General features: G+C 50.7%; 1 protein-coding gene across 2 annotated transcripts in view; it reads right to left on the reverse strand.

The window, feature by feature from the left end:
* The window catches only part of VANGL1 (VANGL planar cell polarity protein 1), a 49,082-nt gene that overhangs the window by 14,511 nt on the left and 15,375 nt on the right, over positions 1-19,196 (reverse strand). For both annotated transcript variants that reach the window (XM_028101997.2, XM_028101998.2), the window contains exons 3-4: positions 17,855-17,987; positions 13,356-13,963 (exon numbers count right to left, since the gene is read on the reverse strand). In XM_028101997.2, coding sequence (XP_027957798.1) covers positions 13,356-13,963; positions 17,855-17,987 — 741 coding nt within the window. The remainder of the gene's footprint in view (positions 1-13,355; positions 13,964-17,854; positions 17,988-19,196) is intronic.

A 19,196-nucleotide genomic window follows, 5' to 3' on the forward strand; every position in this document is an offset into this window, starting at 1 on the left:
TACATAAAGGTCAACGAAATGACTGGGGCTGGTGTGGGTAGCTGGTCAGAAATTCCATGGACAGACGGCGAGATCCAAATATGTCAGGTGCTGGTTGGAGCCTGGTATCACCTGTGGCAGTGAATTCCTGAGCTGAAACATCGATGGGGGCAAATCCAAATTCTATGACCTTCTGAGACTTCAAAGTCAGTTGGCATTGAGGTTGGGAAAATTACTGGAGACTCAGGAGTCCACCCTCTACTTTCCTGCTCCCAAGTAGGGAGTGTTTTAAAGGTATGTATTAATGATGAAATGAGATGCTGTATTCCCAAGTACGTGGCCCAAAGCAAATGGCTCGCATATGGCAGCACCATGAGCTTACGGTGTATGCTGGGGAGGCCCTTCTGTCCCCAAGTGCCCCTGCTCTGTCCTCCCCACCCTGCGCCCACCATGAGGGCACTGCCACAGGAAATGAGCCAGGGAAGATGCCCTCCTCACTGCTTTCTTAGTGACTTAGACCCTACAGTGATGCCACTCTGTTTTTATGCAGCGTTTCCTGCCAATCTCAGCCTCCTAAAAAACAGGCCTGGTAAAAAAAGACCAGCCTCAGAGTCAGAAGGCCTAGATTGCAGATCTGTTCCTGCTCCTGTGTAGCCCTGTAGAAGTCACTGCCCTCTCTGGTCCTGTTTCTTGGTCCATGATGGACAGAGAGTGCCTACTGCTGCATGCAGATGTCCAGAAGAGCAAACGAAATTATGGCAGGGGACGCGTTTATAAACTACAAGGCATCGGGCAACTCCAAACTGTCATATTACTAAGGAGCACGAGCGTTTGGCAGCAAGGGGGGAGGCTGGCTGCTGGCTAGATTATTCATACAGTCTCTGGGCATAAAAGCATGACCTCAACTCCGCTTACACTGAATCACAGAATTTTCTCTCCACAGAACGAAGAGAACCGTAGCGCTTACCCAAGCAGAGACATGAGTGGCAAAGAAACCAGAGTCCAGCTAGGCCAAACTCCCAATCCACATACCAATTCTCTTTATAACACCCCAGATAGCAACCGACCTCTCCGTGAAAAGAAAATTCACTCTCACTTGGCCTTGAAATGACCTTTCTCTAAGTTCTGCCCAGTGGTCCGCCCACCGCTTCCTTCTGTACCCAAACCCCCCTTCCTGTGAAACCTCATCAAATACTTGAAGGAAACAATTGTGGCCAAAAATCTCCCCGCTCTTAACTCTCTTACTGTGCAAAAAAGGGCACTGAGGCCTAGAAAAGTGTGTGCACATGTGTACAAACACATACATGCCTACATGCACACACACACAAAGAGTTGCCTGTTTCATTCACTTTTCCCTGGACTTGGCTGTGGCCTCCGCAATTAATACATGCTATTAAGGGGCACCCGGGTGGCTCAGCTGGTTAAGCATCCAACTCTTGATTTCGGCTCAGGTCATGATCTCAGGGTCGTGAGATCGAGCCCTGTGTCAGGCTCCGAGCTCAGTACAAGAGTGTTTGTCCCTCTCCCTCGGCTCTTCTCCCTACTCTCTCTCAAATAAATAAATAAAATCTGAAAAAAAAAATGCTATTAAAACCAGAAATATTCAGGCTTCAGAGCTCAGGCAGTCTGAGACCCTCACACTTTACAGCCTGTATTGTCTCCCAGGGCAGTGAGAAAGGCCCTCCCTGACAGGGCAGGGAGGGGAAGTCTCATTCAGGTTGTAGCCATGTCTTTTCAAATATTCACTTGCCCTCTTTAGCTCTGCCAACAAAAAACAGCTTTCTTCATGCGTGAAAAATGTGGAAGCATCTCATACATGTTAACACCCCATGTAAATGCCACTGACCACGATTCTGATCACCTCGGTGTGTGCTGACGGGAAAGCACTGAAGAGACCGTTCTAGTCACAGTAAAATCTGCAAAGGCCTTCTTTTAGGACAAATACTCATTATCCCGTGAGCCACCGAAGGATGCTGACACCCAAAAATCTTAACAACCCGTCTCTCCAACGCCATTCACAGGCCAGTATGAATTAAGAGCACCTGCTAAATCACAAGGACTCAGATACAGATGTGAACAGAACCTCGAGAGGCTTAAGATCCCACTGGTGTGGTGACCCCCAGGCTGGGATAGAACACGTGACCGGGGTAGGGGTGGGGGCTTCAGGGGAAGATCTGCTGGGGAGGCGAAGCTGAGTTTTCGAGTTAAGTCTTAAACAATGAATGATGGCCACACCATGTGGGCACAGGCTGTAATACAAGCCACTTCCCGGCAGAGGAAGCAGGGTGGGCAGAAGCAGGCTGGTGTGAAACAATCCTCCTCAACACCTTCAGTAAGAGCGACGGGGCCGCACTGCTGAGTCACAGAACAGCTGTGAGAACCTGCTATAGTGCAGTGAAGAGCGTCTCCCCAAATCCCCCCACACGCATACCCACAACTGCAGAATGGGATCTCCGCAGATGTGATTATGCGAAGTTAAGGTCATGCTGGTGTCTATTAAGAAAAGGAGACACAGGCGGAGAACGCCGTGTGGTGACAGCAGAGATCGCGGTGATGCGGCCACAAACCAAGGCGCGCCGAGGACGGCCGGCAACCACCAGAAGCCAGGAGGACAAGGGAGGATTCTTCCCTAGACCCTCCAGAGGGCACATGGCCCTGCCACTACCTAGATCTTAGACTCCTAATTTCCAAAACTGAGAGAGAACATGGTTTTTGTGTTGTTTTTTTTTTTTTTTTTAATGTTTTATTTGTTTATTTGACAGAGAGAGAGTTAGCGAGAGCAGGAACACAAGCAGGGGGAGTGGGAGAGGGAGAAGCAGGCTTCCTGCTGAGTAGGGAGCCCGATGCGGGGCTCGATCCCAGGACTGTGGGAACATGACCTGAGCCGAAGGCAGACGCTTAATGACTGAGCCACCCAGGCACCCGGAGAACACTGTTTCAAGCCACCCAGTCTGTGGTCCTCTGCTACAGCAGCTTTAGGAAACGAACACACGTGTACTTAGGGCAAGAAGGATGGAAGCAGGTAAAGGGGAGGGAGGCTGAGAGGGTGACAGAGGTGAGTGGGTGGAGGGTGGGCGGGCCATGAAGACCCAAAGGAAGCCAATGGTAATGGTTGCCTGGGTGCCAAGGCTTCCCTCCCTCGCACTCTTCAAAGCGTGCCTGCTCCAGTGACTGCATTTTAGGCCTGAAGCCAGGGTCTTTGAGAAAACTAAAATGGTTCAGCTTTTTGTGAAAACTCCCAGTGAAGGCGAGCCGGCTGATGGACCCGGTTTTATCTGACTGACCTCTCCCTGGAAGAGTCAGCAAGACTGCAACCTGGATGTGTGGGCTTCACTGTCCCCTGGACGGAGAGATCAAGTGACTTCGGGGTGACCAGGAGTCAGGACAACCTGCAGCAATGTTCATGTGAGTCCGAGAGACGCGAGTATAATTCGCCCCTGAACGCCAGCTGCCACCTCCACCAGGAGCCCGGCACACGAGTGTTTGCATCTCCAGGCCCTCCTGCCTTTTAATTAAAATGTTTCTCTTGCAACTGCCTTTGGGGATGTGGCTTCCACGAGTCCCACACAGATAACAGGCAATGATCACCTTGGAACTTGAGGACAGGGAGGGGCAAAAATGAGGAAAGGCTTGTGTTGACTGACAGATCTGGATTAGACGGTAGAAAGATCTAGGGTGGGGGGAGGCTGGATTTTTGGGGACTCTGTCACAGCAGGCCAGGAGGGACACACATTGCTGCTCGAGATCTTGGGACGTGAGGCAGACTGTCTACCCCAACAGAGGACACACACAGCTGGGGCCCTATCCTGCTGGGGAGGCCTGCGGAGGCCCTTCTCTAGGCCGCATGGATTCCCAGGGGGCCCCGGCCCGCGGGTTCCCCAGCTCCATGGAAGCTGCAGCGTGACCTAGTTCTCTGAACCAATATTCACAGGCTGTGATGTGTCCCTGGCCCAAGCACCAAATATGGGGCTACAGACAAGCCCTGCATGGCATCCCCAACAGCAGAGAGACTAGAAGCTGGGAATATCGACCCTCGCAGCTCAAAGAAGGTAGAATCAACAAGGGTTGGTCACCGTGGATTGGCCTCGAAAGTGCAGCCTGCGGGGAGCACTGGAGCACCTCCCTATGCACGTTACTGTCCCCGGTGAAGGATAACACTGGAAAATACCCTCTAATGTCAGTCAGACCACACGGAGAACATGTCCAGGGGAGCCCCCATGCTCTGTCTCGCCTGGGGAGTCTCTGAGGCCGAGAAGGAGCTAACAGCTACATGCACCGGCCTGGTTCTTCCGGTCTCAGGGACTAAACAACAGAGAGCTGTCTCACGTGTCATCCTTTCTGGCTGAAAACGCCGCGATCCACTATCCACCGGGCGGTTCTGAGTGTGGGGACTACCCTGAGGCAGCCTCCTTCTGAGCAGGTGATCCCGCTATGGCCGGCTGTCCACCTGACGGCCTTTCCCACAGCAGAGAGATGCTGGCAGACATGTGAGACACGCTTCCCTGTAAGCGACAGGTTTGGCTATTGCCACAGTTGGCCTGGAGCACCTGCAGCCTCACTTCCAGGCCAGGGCCCAGACCCGCTATGCGGCCACCTCCCTGCACTGTCCAGCTCGGGCCGCACCTGCCCTGCCTGGGATGGAAACGAGCTTTCTCGACGCTTCCAATGACTGTGCTGAATCACACCAGATAAACATCCAAGACAACCGCCTGCTTAAGGCCGAGACCGAGACTGAGATAGGAACTAAGGTACCTCCGGAACCCCCTGGAATGCTTGACTGGCATTCTCTCATCCGGCCTCACATTTCTCACCAGTAGTACCTCTGGTCTTGGGGGGAACCAGAGGAGCACAGCATGGAGAGTCCGGAGTCTGAGGGCAGCCAGCCTGGCCAGTGGGACCTCGGTTGGCCGGGACTGAGCCAGAACGGGCACAGAGCAGAGCTGGGCAGTGGCTTTGCAGGACAGGGACAGCAGACCGCCATCCGTCCGTATTCTTGAGGATCAGCACAGCTTACACACTACATCAGATCACACCCATCCATCTGCGGGGAGACACGCGGAATGCCAGGCCCTGTCCGCAGTGTGAGTCCTGCAGGAAAAGGAACGGCACACCATCCAGGGTGCAGGATCCACCCCTCCCAGCCACCCGGGGCCCCGCAGGAAGGCCATCTAAACCAGCTCCGCAACCACGAGCTCTCTGGCTATCAGTGGCTGCGCTCTGTGAGGGGTGGCTCCTCTCCTCCTTGGAGCAAGGCTTAGGGGCACACGCCGGGTGAGGGAAGCCTTCCCAGCCACGGTGGCTGCCAGCAGACAGCTGTGCAAACACGGGCTGCAGTGTCCTGCACCTTCCGCTCTCATTACAGCCACTCTCAACAGGCACCACGCGGCCAAACCACAAACGGCAGCTCTGTGCCCGCCCTCAAGGCTCTCCCACAGCAAAGCAGATCCGAGCAGAAACCTTTCCGCTCTACCCTTCAGCGCTTTCTCGATTTTAGCCTTTGCTTTTTGAGGCACTGGGAGTGAAGACCGGCAAACGTCTTTACTGAAAAGCAGTTAAACAAAACACGCATTTCTAAAAATGAAATTGTGTTGAAACCATGATTACAAGTGACACGAACCCAAACCTCTGGTGGTCATCTAAAAACACTCCCCCACTTCACAGCCGATGGCGCTGGGTCCTCCCCAAACCGTCCGTGCTAGTCTTGAACGTGGGAGGGAGGGCCCACAGCCCAGCACAACCGTCCAATCTGATCGGCGGTGTCATCACTGGCGTGGCTATCACTCAACCCAGAATCACAGACGTAAGATTTCAAGGGGAGCTGGATCTATCCCGAAATTACTGGAGTAACCTTAGTCTCTCCAGGAGTCGCTCCCTTTTTCACTTCTACCTAGAAAACTGAAGGGCATTTGAGAGAAGCCAGGCTCCCACTCAACCTGGGAGGACACAGGCGTGAGCTGGAGAGGGCCTAATATGAGCTCTGCTTCATCAGGGTTGAACTGCACTCACTGATCCCACGGTCTCCCAGGGTTCTGGGCTCAAGAGTCACCAGTATGTACTGTTCCTGTCTTAGCTTGGGCTGCCATAACAAAATACCATAGACTGAGTGGCTGAAACAACAGAAACTTATTTTCTTCCAGTCCTGAAGCCTAGAAATCCAAGATCAAGGTCTGGCTGATTCTCTGGTGAGAGCCCTGTTGCTGGTTTGCAGATGACGACCTTCTCATGGTATCCACACATGGCCTTTCCTTGGTCCATAGGCACCGGGGGAGAGACAGAGTGTGTGCAAGCTCTCTGGTGTCTCTTCTCAGAAGGACATGGATTTTATCAGATCTAGGACCTCACTGAACCTCAATTACTTCCTCAGATACCCCATCTCCAAAGACAGCCACCTGGGGTTTAGAGCTTCAACCTATGAATTTTGGGTGACCACAATTCAGTCCATAACATTCCATCCCTGACCCCTAAAATTCATGTCTTTCTCCCGTGCAAAATAGACCAATTCCATCCTAATAGCCCTGAAGGTCGTGACTCATTCCAGCAGCAGCTCTAAGTGCAAAGTCTCATCTAAGTGCCAAGACTCAAGGTAAGATCAAGACTGAGGTAAGATCCCTCTCCAGTTGTGAACCTGCGTTACCAGACAACTCATGTGCTTCCAATATAATCATGAGACAGACGTAGGATAGGCATTCCCATTCTAAAAGGGAGAAACTAGAAGGAAAGGGGTGATGGGCCCCAAACAAGTCCAAAACCTAGCAAGGCCAATCCCATTAGATCTTAAGATCTTGATCTTCAGGATAATCCTCTTTGGTCCAATGCTGTGTCCTCGGGGCTTTGGGGGTGGCCCTGTGCAGGCAGCTCTTGGCAATGGCTGCCTGGCCCACCGAAACCAAGGTGGGGGACCCATCCTCTGAAGCCAGTGAGGAAGCAACCTGGCCCCTGGGCCTGTGGTGGGAGGGGTGGCCTAATGATCTCTGGATCACCTTTGGGGTCATTCTTCCCTTTGCTTGAAGGATAACGCATGTTCACAGCCTCCCTTCCACCCCCACCCCCCGTTTCCTTTAGCCCCAGGTGACAGGGGTGCTGTACTGGTACCATCTCATCTTCCCATCTTTATTCTTGGCTTCTGCTAGAATGGCTGATTAAATCCTGATTAAATCAAATAGCTGGCGCCTGGCTGGCTCAGGCGGTGGAGTGTGCGACTCTTGATCTTGGGGTTCTGAGTTTGAGCCCCACGATGGGTGTGGGGATTACTTAAATAAATAAATAAATACAGGGGCGCCTGGGTGGCTCAGTCACTGGGCGTCTGCCTTCAGCCCAGGTCATGATCCTGGGGTCCTGGGGTTGAGCCCAGCATCGGGCTCCCTGCAGAGATCGGGCTCCCTGCTCGGCGGGAAGCCTGCTTCTCCCTCTCCCGCTCCCCCTGCTTGTGTTCCCTCTCTCTCTCTCTGTCAAATAAATAAAATCTTTAAAAATAAATAAATACATACATAAATAAGCTTAAAAAAAAATCAAACAGATGTGTGACCACACCCTTGGTGTTCTCTTCAGTACACACTTAGTCATTGTTTGCAATATGGCGAGGCTGAGAATTTTCCAAATCTTCAAGTATGGATTCCCTTTTGCTTAACCATTCCTTCTGCAACCCATCTCCCTCCTCTCACATTTTATAGAAGCAGTTATGGAGGACCCAAGCTGCATCTTTTGGGTATTGGATGCACCCAATGGGTGCATCTTCAACGCTTTGCTCAGAAATTCCTCAGCTATGGGGTGCCTGGGTGGCTCAGTCGGTTAAGCATCCAGTTCTTGATTTCGGCTCAGGTCATGATCTCAGGGTTGTGGAACTGAGAGCCCTGTGACTGGCTCATGCCAGATATGGAGCCTGTTTAAGATTCTCTCTCTCCCTATGCCTCCAACCCCCCACCCCCATGCACATGCACATGCTCTCTCTCAAAAAATACAAATAAAAATAAATATCTCAGCCAAATATCCAATTCCATCCCTCACTCACAAATTCTACCTACCACAGAACACTAGAACAGGAACACAGCTCAGCCAAGTTCCTTGCCATTTTATAACAAGGATCATCCTTTCACCATTATCCAATAAGATGTTTCTCATTTCCACCTATGAATTGGTGGGGGGAGGGGAGATCACAACAGTTATGATCCATGATCATAAACTTGCACTGTTTGAAAAGCAATCCAAGAATCATTTCTTCTAACACACAGGTGGTTCTGTGTCAGTAGCCAGACCTTTGACAAAAAGGTGCAGGGTCAGCCCCAATTTTTAAGACACTCTCAGTGTCAAAGAATGAAGCATGCTTAGAAACCCAAACAGTGAAAGCCCGCTGGGGGTCTCCCCAGGAGCTGGGGTTAGTGGCTTCAGGGTTAGCAAGTCAAGCTGGTCAGTTGTTGGTCACGGCGAAGGACAGGCATGAAAGGTGTGTAGCAAGCCTGTGGGCCATACGGCGCAGTCGGTCCTCCCCTCCCCCCCCAGGTCTCCCCCCAACCCCTCCCCCAGCAGCATAGCTGTGTGGTGAGGTGCCAAGGCTACTGTCAAGCAGATTGCAGGTATGAGAGCTGAGGTGGTCACGGAAGTCTGCTAGGTCGTGGACCCCAGTGAACCAACCCTCCCAGCTCCCTGCCTTGTGCAGCCCTCTTCTGTACATCTGGGCTGGGGCTCTGGTGGAAGTCGTGCTGGGCCGGTTCCAGGCACAGGCCTTATTTAGAAGGCTTTTGTATTCTTGGGAGCCCTGAGAAGAAGTCTACCTACCCTAATGAAGAAACTACTCCCCTGAAGGACACTCCGGGGAGGGAGAGAATTGTAGAATATGTAGGAAGAGAAAGAAGCCCAGCCCCAGCAGCCTCACCACGTGACTGCAATCACACAGAAAATGTTGGTCAGACCAGCAAAAGAGCCTCCCAGCTGAGACCAGCCCGTGAGAATACTAAAAAAATAAAAGGTTGCCCTACACTACTACATTTGGCGGCGGGGGGGGGGGGGTTCATACAGCAATAGTTAAAAGAGGTCCTTTGGGGACATGATGCGACACACAGAAAAGTTAAGAAGTTTTGACCAAAGGCTCAAACCTACTGCTGTGTTTTTTATTATTTTATTTATTTATTTGACAGAGAGCACAAGCTGGAGGGGCAGAGGGAGAGGGAGAAGCAGACTCCCTGCTGAGCAGGGAGCCTAACCTGGGACTCGATCCCAGGACCCCGGCATCATGACCTAGAGCCGAAAGCAGATGCTTAACCGACTGAGCCACCCAGGCGCACCCTACTGCTGTGGTTTTAAGGTCCAGGTGTTGTTTTTTTTCTTAAACCAACAGGCTAAGGAATGGCTACACAGTGCAAGCCAGCCATCTCTGACAATCCTCTATATTCTCTCCTTTCCAGGCCTCAAGTTGGGAGTTAAACATGTGAGAATCATGTATTTAACAAAATAGCTAGCACCCAGCCTGGCACATGGTACGCAACTCAAACATGCTGACGAGTTCCTTCAAGTGTTCTGAAAGCAGTGACAGGAACATGAACACATCTATCCAGAGGCACAGGGGAGCGGTGCGACCCCCAGGAAGCATGCAGTCCCCCAACCTGCGGCTAGGGCTCTCCTCTGCAAAGGGCAGCCGCCCTGTACCACCTGCCCCGCCCTGACAGGGCAGGAGAGGTAAATGACATGGGACATCTGAAAAGCCCTCTGTCATCCCCCAGGCACTGGGCAGAAAGGTTAGGAAGTACCTTAATCTATTTACAGTATCTCACTTTTTGTACCACAATAACCTTTTGTTTTTCTCAAAGTTTTCAAATAAGCCCCTAACTCCATTCCTGCCAACAAGCAGAACCACTGTACCTTTTCTGAGAGCTAACAAGAAGCATCTTTTCTTTAAGAAACTAAAGAATAGGCATTCTTTTGACAACCTTCCAAAATAGCTCAGTCGATTCCATAAGGTCATCTTTGAGAACACTCCCAAAAAAGCACTCACCATCGCTCCTCGCCTAAGTGCATCAGGTCAGTGCCACAGGGAAGGCTTCCCATAAAGGAAAATGGGAACGGCCTGCCAGTCAGCTGAGGAGGACTTGCTATTCTGATCCCCCGACTCGCTCTTTGTCTCTTCGGACTCCCCCATCCCTCCTGTCTGTTTCCACGCTCTACAGAAAGTTTAGAAGTTATATTTCTGGCCCTGTGATTCTTGTAGCCACCGCTGGGTTTAGAGCCGATTTAGCCCCAGAAGCGGCAGGGTACTGAGCCCACCCAGTGCCAGCAGGGACAGATGCCAAGCCCGCTCCAGTTCCCATGGCCTGACTGTCCTATGGGCAGCCAGCCCTGCCCAAGGGCTCTATTTGAGAGCAAAGGCGCCTCCCCTTCCCCGGCCATCTCTCCACCCCATGAGCAGGGTCTCCCTCCATGGGAGGAACCAAGGGGGCCTTCCTGAGAGCAGGGAAAGGAGGAAAACAAAGGGTCCTCGAGAGAAGCCAAGAGGAAGATACGGGGCACCACCTGGACATGCTCTCCCCCCCACCTCCCCAGGGCTGCCGGAAAGGTGCTACGTTGGGGTCTCCCCAGGAGCTGGGGTTAGTGGCTTCAGGGTTAGCAAGTCAAGCTGGTCCGTTGTTGGTCACGGCGAAGGACAGGCATGAAAGGTGTGTAGCAAGCCTGTGGGCCATACGGCGCAGTCGGTCCTCCCCTCCCCCCCCAGGTCTCCCCCCACCCCTCCCCCAGCAGCACAGCTGTGTGGTGAGGTGCCAAGGCTACTGCCAATTTTCTGAACACAGCACAGGGTACTGCACCCGGGCTGTTTGGTTTGTCCCCTCCCCATCCCTGCTCCCGTCCAGCCTTGGAGGAGGGGCCAAGTGGGAGCCGTGGGGCTGGGGGGGGGAGGGTAATCAGCCCCACCACCTGGACGACCCAAGGGGAGACAATGCCCTTCGCTTTTGCACCCCACAGATGGGGTTCACGCCAATGAGGGTGGAGGCCAGCGTCTTGGCCACTGACACTAAGAGTCCCAAATATCACTCGTCTCTACTGCAACCAGAGCTAGATTTCTCTCCACCCCCTTCAGCTTGAGCAAAACCAGTCCAGTCCTGGGATAGGCCGCTTCCCACTGGCTCTATCACGGCCCCTGCCTGGTCCTCCGGTGCTCCTGTCACCCGCACCCAGGCCTGTGAGCGCAACTGTCCCAGCACAGCAGGGCACTGGTCTCTCACCAAAGGACAGGAGCTCCAGACAGAGCTCTGAAGGCAGCCAGCCTTGTGCCTCGAGTGGCCCCAATGCTGGGCTCTGGGGATTATGATCAGGATTGTTATTGTTCAGGATTCCTGGTGCACATGGGCAGGAGTTTCTCTAGATGGTCTTACTTAATATTTCCTGGACCCTTTTTCTTTTTTAAAAAGATCTTATTTATTTATTTGTCAGAGAGAGAGAGAGAGAGAGAGAGCACAAGCAGGGGGAGTGGCAGGCAGAGGGAGAAGCAGGCTCCCCGCGGAGCAGGGAGCCCGATGCGGGGCTCGATCCCAGGACACCGGGACCATGACCTGAGCCGAAGGCAGACGCTTAATGACATGACTGAGCCACCCAGGTGTCCCTGTGGCAGATTTTTAATGCAAGTCTGCTGGTCATTCTCCACCAAAAACGGGGGGAGGGGTGAAGAAAGCAGAGCTGAATGAGCAGCAGGGACTTCCTTGCCTTCAGAGCCCCACAGGCATCTGCGAAGGACTCGGAGACATATGATTCTGCTGGGCGGAGTGTGTGACTCAGATACCGAGTCCCTCCAAGGACCGGTCAGGATGGCAGCGGCTTCTAGTGCTAAACCACCCGGTCCTCAGGGGGTACAAGCTCGGCCAGAGGAATGAAAGAGGGTGCGTGCCAACACCGAGATGGTTGGCAGTGCGACCCAACTCCGAACCAGGGCTGGGCCACCTTCCTGTGTCCCAGCCAAAAATATGACAAAGCCCATTGTTCCGATACCCAGTAGGGTGCCCTTGCCGGTCTTGGCTGCTTTGCCAGCTACATGATCACAGGCCGTAATGGCCACAATTAACTAAGTGCTCACCGTGTGTCAAGCAGGTTACACACATCGGCGCAGATCGCTGGAGGAGGCAGGAGAGCCCAACGAGATGGCAAAGCCAGTCATCCCAGGTGATCCACTCACCGATAGCCACGTGAGTGCCAACTGCATGCCGTGCTCCAGGCCAGGCACTGGGGATCCAATGAGAGTGAGACCCAGCCCCTGTCCTTGGCCCCCTCCTCAATTTGTGGCAGAAAACGGACAGAAAAAGGGTCCAGGAAATATTAAGTAAGACCATCTAGAGAAACTCCTGCCCATGTGCACCAGGAATCCTGAACAATAACAATCCTGATCATAACAGTTGTGCTTGTAATAGCAAACAAATAAAATAAAATGGAAATAACGTTAATGGCCAAAAAAAAAAAAAACCCCGAACCAAAAAACCCAACCCTCGAGAGAAACAAAGTGAGAGAGGCCATGATGGGGGCATTAACTGAAGCCCAGCTTCATGACAACTGGGTAAATCCTAAACGAGGCCTGCCATGTTATTTTCTACAAATTGTTTAAATCCCCTAGTGCTCCATTTCCTCCTCTGTAATACTGGGATGAATACTACCTAAATCAAACGGTTCTGTGAAGACTAAATGTGACAATCTATACAAAGTGCTTACCTCAGGATAAATAAAAATAAATAAAATAAAATATGATTATCCCTTTTTTAGTTACCCACAAAATAGATGATATGCATAGATTTAAAGTATGACATCTTGATATATTTCTAACTTTATCACGTGTATACATTTCCAAAACACTCAACTCTCCAAAAGTTCGGGGTCTCTAAACTGCACTTGATTCTTTACTGAGGGTCACCAGGGTGGCCACATAATTTAGTGCCTAAACCAGGACACCTCTGAGAGTAGGGGAAAAAAAAGGAGGGATGAGCAATCCTACCAGGACAAGGGTGTAAACCAGATGTAGCATTTTGAGCAAACTGGAGGGGCTGGTCACTTTGTGTACTGTTCAAAGGCCAATTTCAGGGGCAAGGCCAGCAGCCATCACAATGCACCCCCCTCCACCACTTTTGGGAGCTGCCAAGCTTGAGAGCTGGCCCAATAAGACTCCAACCTGGATGAAGCCAGCAATGGTGTCACCTCACCCAGCAGTCAGGAAAGTCAATGGACACGGACACACCCCCTCCTTCCACACACACACACACACACACACACACACACACACACAGCTCCTCCCAAAACCTGAAGGGAGTCAGGCCCTGGTCCCGGCACCTGGCACCTGTCGTCACCCCTCACGTGCTATCCGCCAGCACGATGTCAGTCAGCGGTCCCTTCCGCCTCTCGAACATGCCCCTTACCTCAGGTGTCCCAGGCTGTAGAACCGGGACTCGCCGTCGGTGGAGCGGACCACCTGCAGCGTGAACATGGGCTGCAGCTGCCTGAGCTCCAGCAGGACGATGGCCAGGTAATGGATGAAGAGGAGGGCGTCCACCAGGGACACGGCGTACTGCACGATGCCCTGGTAGTTCCGGTCCCGCGAGTCCAAGATGCGGACCCCGTAAAACAGCCAATAGGAAACCACAAAAAGAAAGATGAGGACCAACAAAAGGGCACGGAACACAAACACCCGCGGCACGTCGGCCCTCTGCTTGCGGAAGAAGAGCGCCCAGGTCCCGATGAGCAGAATGAGGAGCTTGAACGCCACGGAAATGAAGAGTCCCTCGCAAATGGTGCCACAAGGCTCCAGCTCGTCCCTCCACAGGATGGGGGGTAAAAGGATGAAGGCGATGGGGGTGAGGAACACTAGAAGTCCAAGGACCGAGGCCACAGTGAGGCCCAGGTAGCGCTTGCAATCCAGCCCCACACTGTCCTCCATGTCCTTGCTGATCCTGGCAATGTCCTCCTGCGAAATGCTGTGCTCTGAGGTGCCTGTGATGGCCGTCGTGGTCTCTCCCCAGTTGTCATCCTGATGGAGAGAGGACAGTGAGCGCGAAGAGCCACAGGCGGCAGGTCATTGGTAAAAGCCACGAAGTCAGCCCTCGGACATGGAGGGCCCGCCTCCCCGAACCAACCCACACCCACGGGCAAGCCTAGAACGTGGAAGCTGAACCCTTCAAATACAGGAACTGTGAACCTTGACGAGCTTTGCTGAAGTTTTTCAAGCTATGTGTTTGTTTGTTTGTTTAAGATTTTTATTTATTTATTTGTCAGAGAGAGAGAGAGAGAGAGAGAGAGCACAAGCAGGGGGAGCAGTCGAGGGAGAGGGAGAAGCAGGCTCCTCACTGAGCAAGGAGCCCGATGTGGGACTCGATCCCAGGACCCTGGGATCATGACCTGAGCCGAAGGCAGATGCTTAACGACTGAGCCACCCAGGCGTCCCTTTCAAGCTGTATGTTATATTCACCTTTTCAAACAGAGAAAACACAGTCTAACCTTTTGGTGGGTGTGTTGGGGGGCTTCATTACTCTAATGTTGATGATCATCCCCCATGTTGGAATCTCCTGAGAGGCCCTGGGCCCTGCAGTAAGCAATCCCGCTGCGAGGCGGAAGAGGACTCTGCTGTTCTCTTCTTCGTTCATGGCTGGGTTAAAAAGGCTGACAAAGTCCAACTTCTGGAAGTGGGGCATTACAATACCCTCCAGCAGCTCTGAAAAGCTATACGTATAAATCACAGCTGACCCATAGCTAGTTTTTTGTTTGTTTGTTTGTTTTTATAATTATCAGTGTCAAGCACTCCTTGACCATGTTTCTCACTGAGCAAGCTAAGCAAATTCAAGTACCACTGGCCAGGACAGCTCAAAAATTCCTCCCCGAAAACACACGTTCTCATGACACACTGAACACCGAGGGCACAGAACTCCCAGGCTATTGCAATGTGTCTTCGACTTTCTTGCTTTCTCTCTCTTTATAACCTCTGAGGTAGTTTCCGGTAGGACCGATCAGTCCCTTTAATGAACAAGATCCAGTTCTTAGGGTTTTTAAACAATTCTGCTGTTTTGCTGGCAACCCTGACTCCACTACGAAGCAACAAGAGAACAAGAAGGCAACGAAAAGCCACACGGGGTCCACAGAGGTTTTGCCTCAGAGATTTGTGTATATGATTTAGCTTGGAAAAAACAGTCTGATGTAGGGGCAAGCCGGGTGAAATTCACGTGGAAGACACCAACTTAGAAAAATGCAGTTTAAGTTGACAGCTGAATCAGCAAGACAGGGATCCCACAAATAATAACCTTAAATCTAGTAATGATCAGAAAAATATGATTTATGAATGTATAGGCTACAGCAAGGAGTGGTGGCGGTGGCAAAGGTCTTGACCTAGGAACAAAGAGTTCTTCAACTTGGGAAGTGACAAGTGTCACACACCATGAAAGAAACGACTCTGCAGGACAACAGACAGAAGCCACCAAGACTCTCACACATGGCTGAGGGAAGTATAAAATAGTACAATCGCTCTTGAAAATGGGTCTGGCAGCGTCATATAAATTCAAATATATGCTCAACTGTACGATCCGGCAAATTCCACTCCCAGGTTTTTATCCAAAATAAATGTAAACATATGTCTGCAAGAAAACCTGTGTCAGAATGTTCTTAACAGCTTTGTTCGTGACAGCCCCAAATGGCACACCTCAGGTATCTATCCACCAGGAGAACGGGTCATAAATGCATACAACAGAATCTCCTCAGCAAAAATAAAAAAGGATGAATTGCTAAAAACTCACCAAAACATGGATAAGTCTCAAAGTCATTATGCTGACGGAGAAAAGTCCGAAACAAAAGAACATGATCCCAATTACACTGAGTTCTAAAACAGGCAGAACTAATCTACAGTGAGAGATCAAAACAGGGTTTTTATCTTGGAAAGGTGGGGATGGGGACGGGAACCGACTGGGAAGAACGTAAGAGAACTTTGTAGAGTAATAAAAAAATATACATATATATTTTGACAACGTGAGTTACATGGGTTTATTCAGCTGTTTGAACTTCTCAGACTGTACACTTTAGGTCTGTTCATGTCTCTGTGGGTAAATTTACTTCAATTAAACAAAAAAAAATCACCAATAGGGGAAAAAATAGCCACAAATTCAAAGATCGACAGTACTCGTAATAGAAGGTAAGTTCATAAAATACTTTACTTTGTAACACTCTGGAAGAGTATAGGGCCAATACCAGATGCCATGTTTTGTATTGGGCCTCATATTCAGGTGCTAATCAATGTGGAAGTAATAATTACCAGTATCTCGTGGTCATTTTGTTGACCACTGCACTGCTCTGATTTAGCTATTCACCCTTTTTCCCACCCAAGAGTTGCTAACTAAATCCCCTTTACATTTTGAGAATGGATGTACATCTGGGCCTAAAAAATGTAATGTCCAAAGGGTCCTCTTAAGCTTGGGGTTCTTAGAACAGAAAGGATCTACGATCTTCTAATCTGACACCCAAGAGCCTGAGGCCCACAAAGGTCCGGACTGCCCACAGTCACAGAGCTACTGAGAAACACAGCCTCCAAATGCCCATTTCCATGCTTTTCTCCTCACATCAACTTGGCATAAACACCAACAGCTTCCCAATACAGCTTCCCAGTGGGCTACAAGACGCAGAGAAGCTGCAAAGAAATGCCTTCACAGTGGGCCCCCTGCACCTCTGAATCCGCATCTAGAAGAAGACTGACCCCCTGCAGCATTTCAGGGTGGTCCAAATCTCAGGATTAGCCCCAACCATCCAACCATCCCTTTGGCCCTCCCAGAGCTATGGCAGGTAGTGCAACGGTAAGGACTAACGACATGTACTCATCACTGGACAAACTCCACCTTCATCCCACAGCTGAGCTTTGGGTCCCAAGAGCACCTTGTGTGCTCTGAGGAATTCCAATTTTAGTCCATCTATCCGCTTATAAATGCGTATGTCTGTGTACCTGCAGGTGTGAGCATACATAGGTTTATATGGGGCCATGGCTAGCCACGCATATATTTCAAGAGCTGTGGAGGGTATGCACAAGTTTCTGAGGACAACTCAGATGTTTATTTAGATCAGGTGGGCCGCCAGTTAGGACTCAGCAAGAAGAACCCACACAATGTCTTTTAAAGATTAACACACATTGCCAATATTTAAAAATTGGGTGATTTCACATAAAATCCTAATTTCCAGCTTTTCTTAAATACCACTAGATCCAGGAGCACTGAATTCCCGCATTCCTGAGCGGTAATAAGAGTCTGGAGCTGGGGAGCTGCCATTCCTCTGACAGAGGAGATGCATTCTCTAGTTTGCTACAGACCCCAACGCTGCATGCCACAGCCCCGACAACGATGTGCCACCCAGGTTGCTGCTCACCCCCCAAGCTTGCCCGATATGTTCGGGCCCTTCTCCTTGGGCCAGGGCCTATTTCATTCACCCAGTTTTCCTGTCAGGCATCTCAGTGTACAGACCCCCGATTTACTTCATACACCTCGCAGTGGTCAGTCTGGGCTGTCTTAACCTCTTGTTCCCCACAGCCCTTGAGGCTTCTGGAGAAGAGTTTCCTTCCCCGGCTTCCTGTTCCACTTTGAAACACATCCCTGGAGACGACAGCCTGTAACTTTCCCTTTCTCTGCCCTGTCATCAGCCCGGCGGGCTTCTTTCCAACACCATTCAAAGCAGGCCAACCAATCACAGTTCAGAAGAACCCCCGAGGTAGCCAATGGCAGAACAGGCTGTCCTTAGACCAACAAGAAACCACGAGACATAGAGAAACTCATTACCATGCTAGAAAAATAAAGATAAAAACCCAAGAGAACCTACTGCAACAAGACTTAGGAAAACATTTACTGAAAAGAGTCTTGATCAAGGGGCAGTGTGCTTACAGACTGCCTTTGATCCTTACCTGAACTTCCTCCGTCCGAGTAGAATCATTTGCCAACAGGGGCTCTCCGGTGGGAGCTTGAATGGTGACAGATTTTTCTGACCCTCTGCCATCTTTATTCCGGGGTGATTTGTGTCTCTCTCTATTTCTCTCCCTGAAAAAAAATGATAATCAGCTAGCACACTCATACTGTGTGAATCACCTCTCATTGAAATGTAGTATACATTTCATTTTGAGTTAGAAAAATTCTACACACGCATATACACACACACGGTGCCAATACCCATCGAAGCCACCCCTGCAAGGAGTAAGCCAATTTTTACCCCCTACTTAGTATTTTCTTTCTGCCATTCCAAGACCTAAAACAAAGACTGTCACTCCTCCCTCAACAGTGGAGTTAAAAATAGATTTTTTCAGGGGCGCCTGGGTGGCTCAGTCATTAAGAGTCTGCCTTCGGCTCAGGTCATGATCCCAGGTTCCTGGGATCGAGCCCCACATCGGGCTCCCTGCTCGGCGGGAAGCCTGCTTCTCCCTCTCCTACTCCCCCTGCTTGTGTTCCCTCTCTCGCTGTCTCTCTCTGTCAGATAAATAAATAAAATCTTAAAAAAAAAAAAGATTTTTTTCAAAGCCTAAAATTATGAATTTTAGAATTTCTGTAGCTGAGGCACATTTTACTGTAAAATTCCTGACTTGATTTGGTTATAATATGCCTAAATTTATTTTCTAGGGCTTTCTTGTGGGGACAACACTGCAAAATATTTACACTTGGTCTGTCCAAAAAAATCTGGGACACATTGTCACCCTACACCTTTGGATAAGTTGAGAAGAAAGGAAATTCTAAACCAGTACAAAGAAGCATTTACCTCTCACTCCTACAAATTCAAACTGAAAGTCATTCCCACAGATTCTGGCTGAATTCAAAGGCACCCAGAGGAACAATAAAAGCCAGGACAAATGACACCAAGAGGTGCGTGTGTGCGTGTGTCTGTATTTTCAGGCTTCCTAAGGAAAGCAGGCTGCTCCTCATTTTACCCCAGATGAACTGCCTGGGTGGTCTTCCAGGGTAACTGCGAAAGCACCCTGCCACGGGGTCAATCTTGAAATTACGAAAGGAATCAATCGCTGTGGGAAGCTCAGAAGTCACAACCTAGCCATTAACCACCGATGGAAACTGGCACGCCTGTGCCCCAGCTGTGAACAGTCAGTCCAGGAGCCCCCAGAGAAGGAGCCTGTCTGTCAGTGTCCCCTGTCTTAGAGACTGCCTTGACACCAGTCCTGCCTTCAAACACCTGCTTTCATTCCCAAGTCCCCCCCGCCCCTCCCCGCCCCGGGCCACCGCCAACCCTGGGCAGGACAGAGCACT

The sequence above is a fragment of the Eumetopias jubatus genome, unplaced genomic scaffold (assembly GCF_037043125.1).
Source record: "Eumetopias jubatus isolate StellerSeaLion01/CBP00866 unplaced genomic scaffold, mEumJub1_p1.0 scaffold_4, whole genome shotgun sequence".
Lineage (NCBI taxonomy): Eukaryota > Metazoa > Chordata > Mammalia > Carnivora > Otariidae > Eumetopias > Eumetopias jubatus.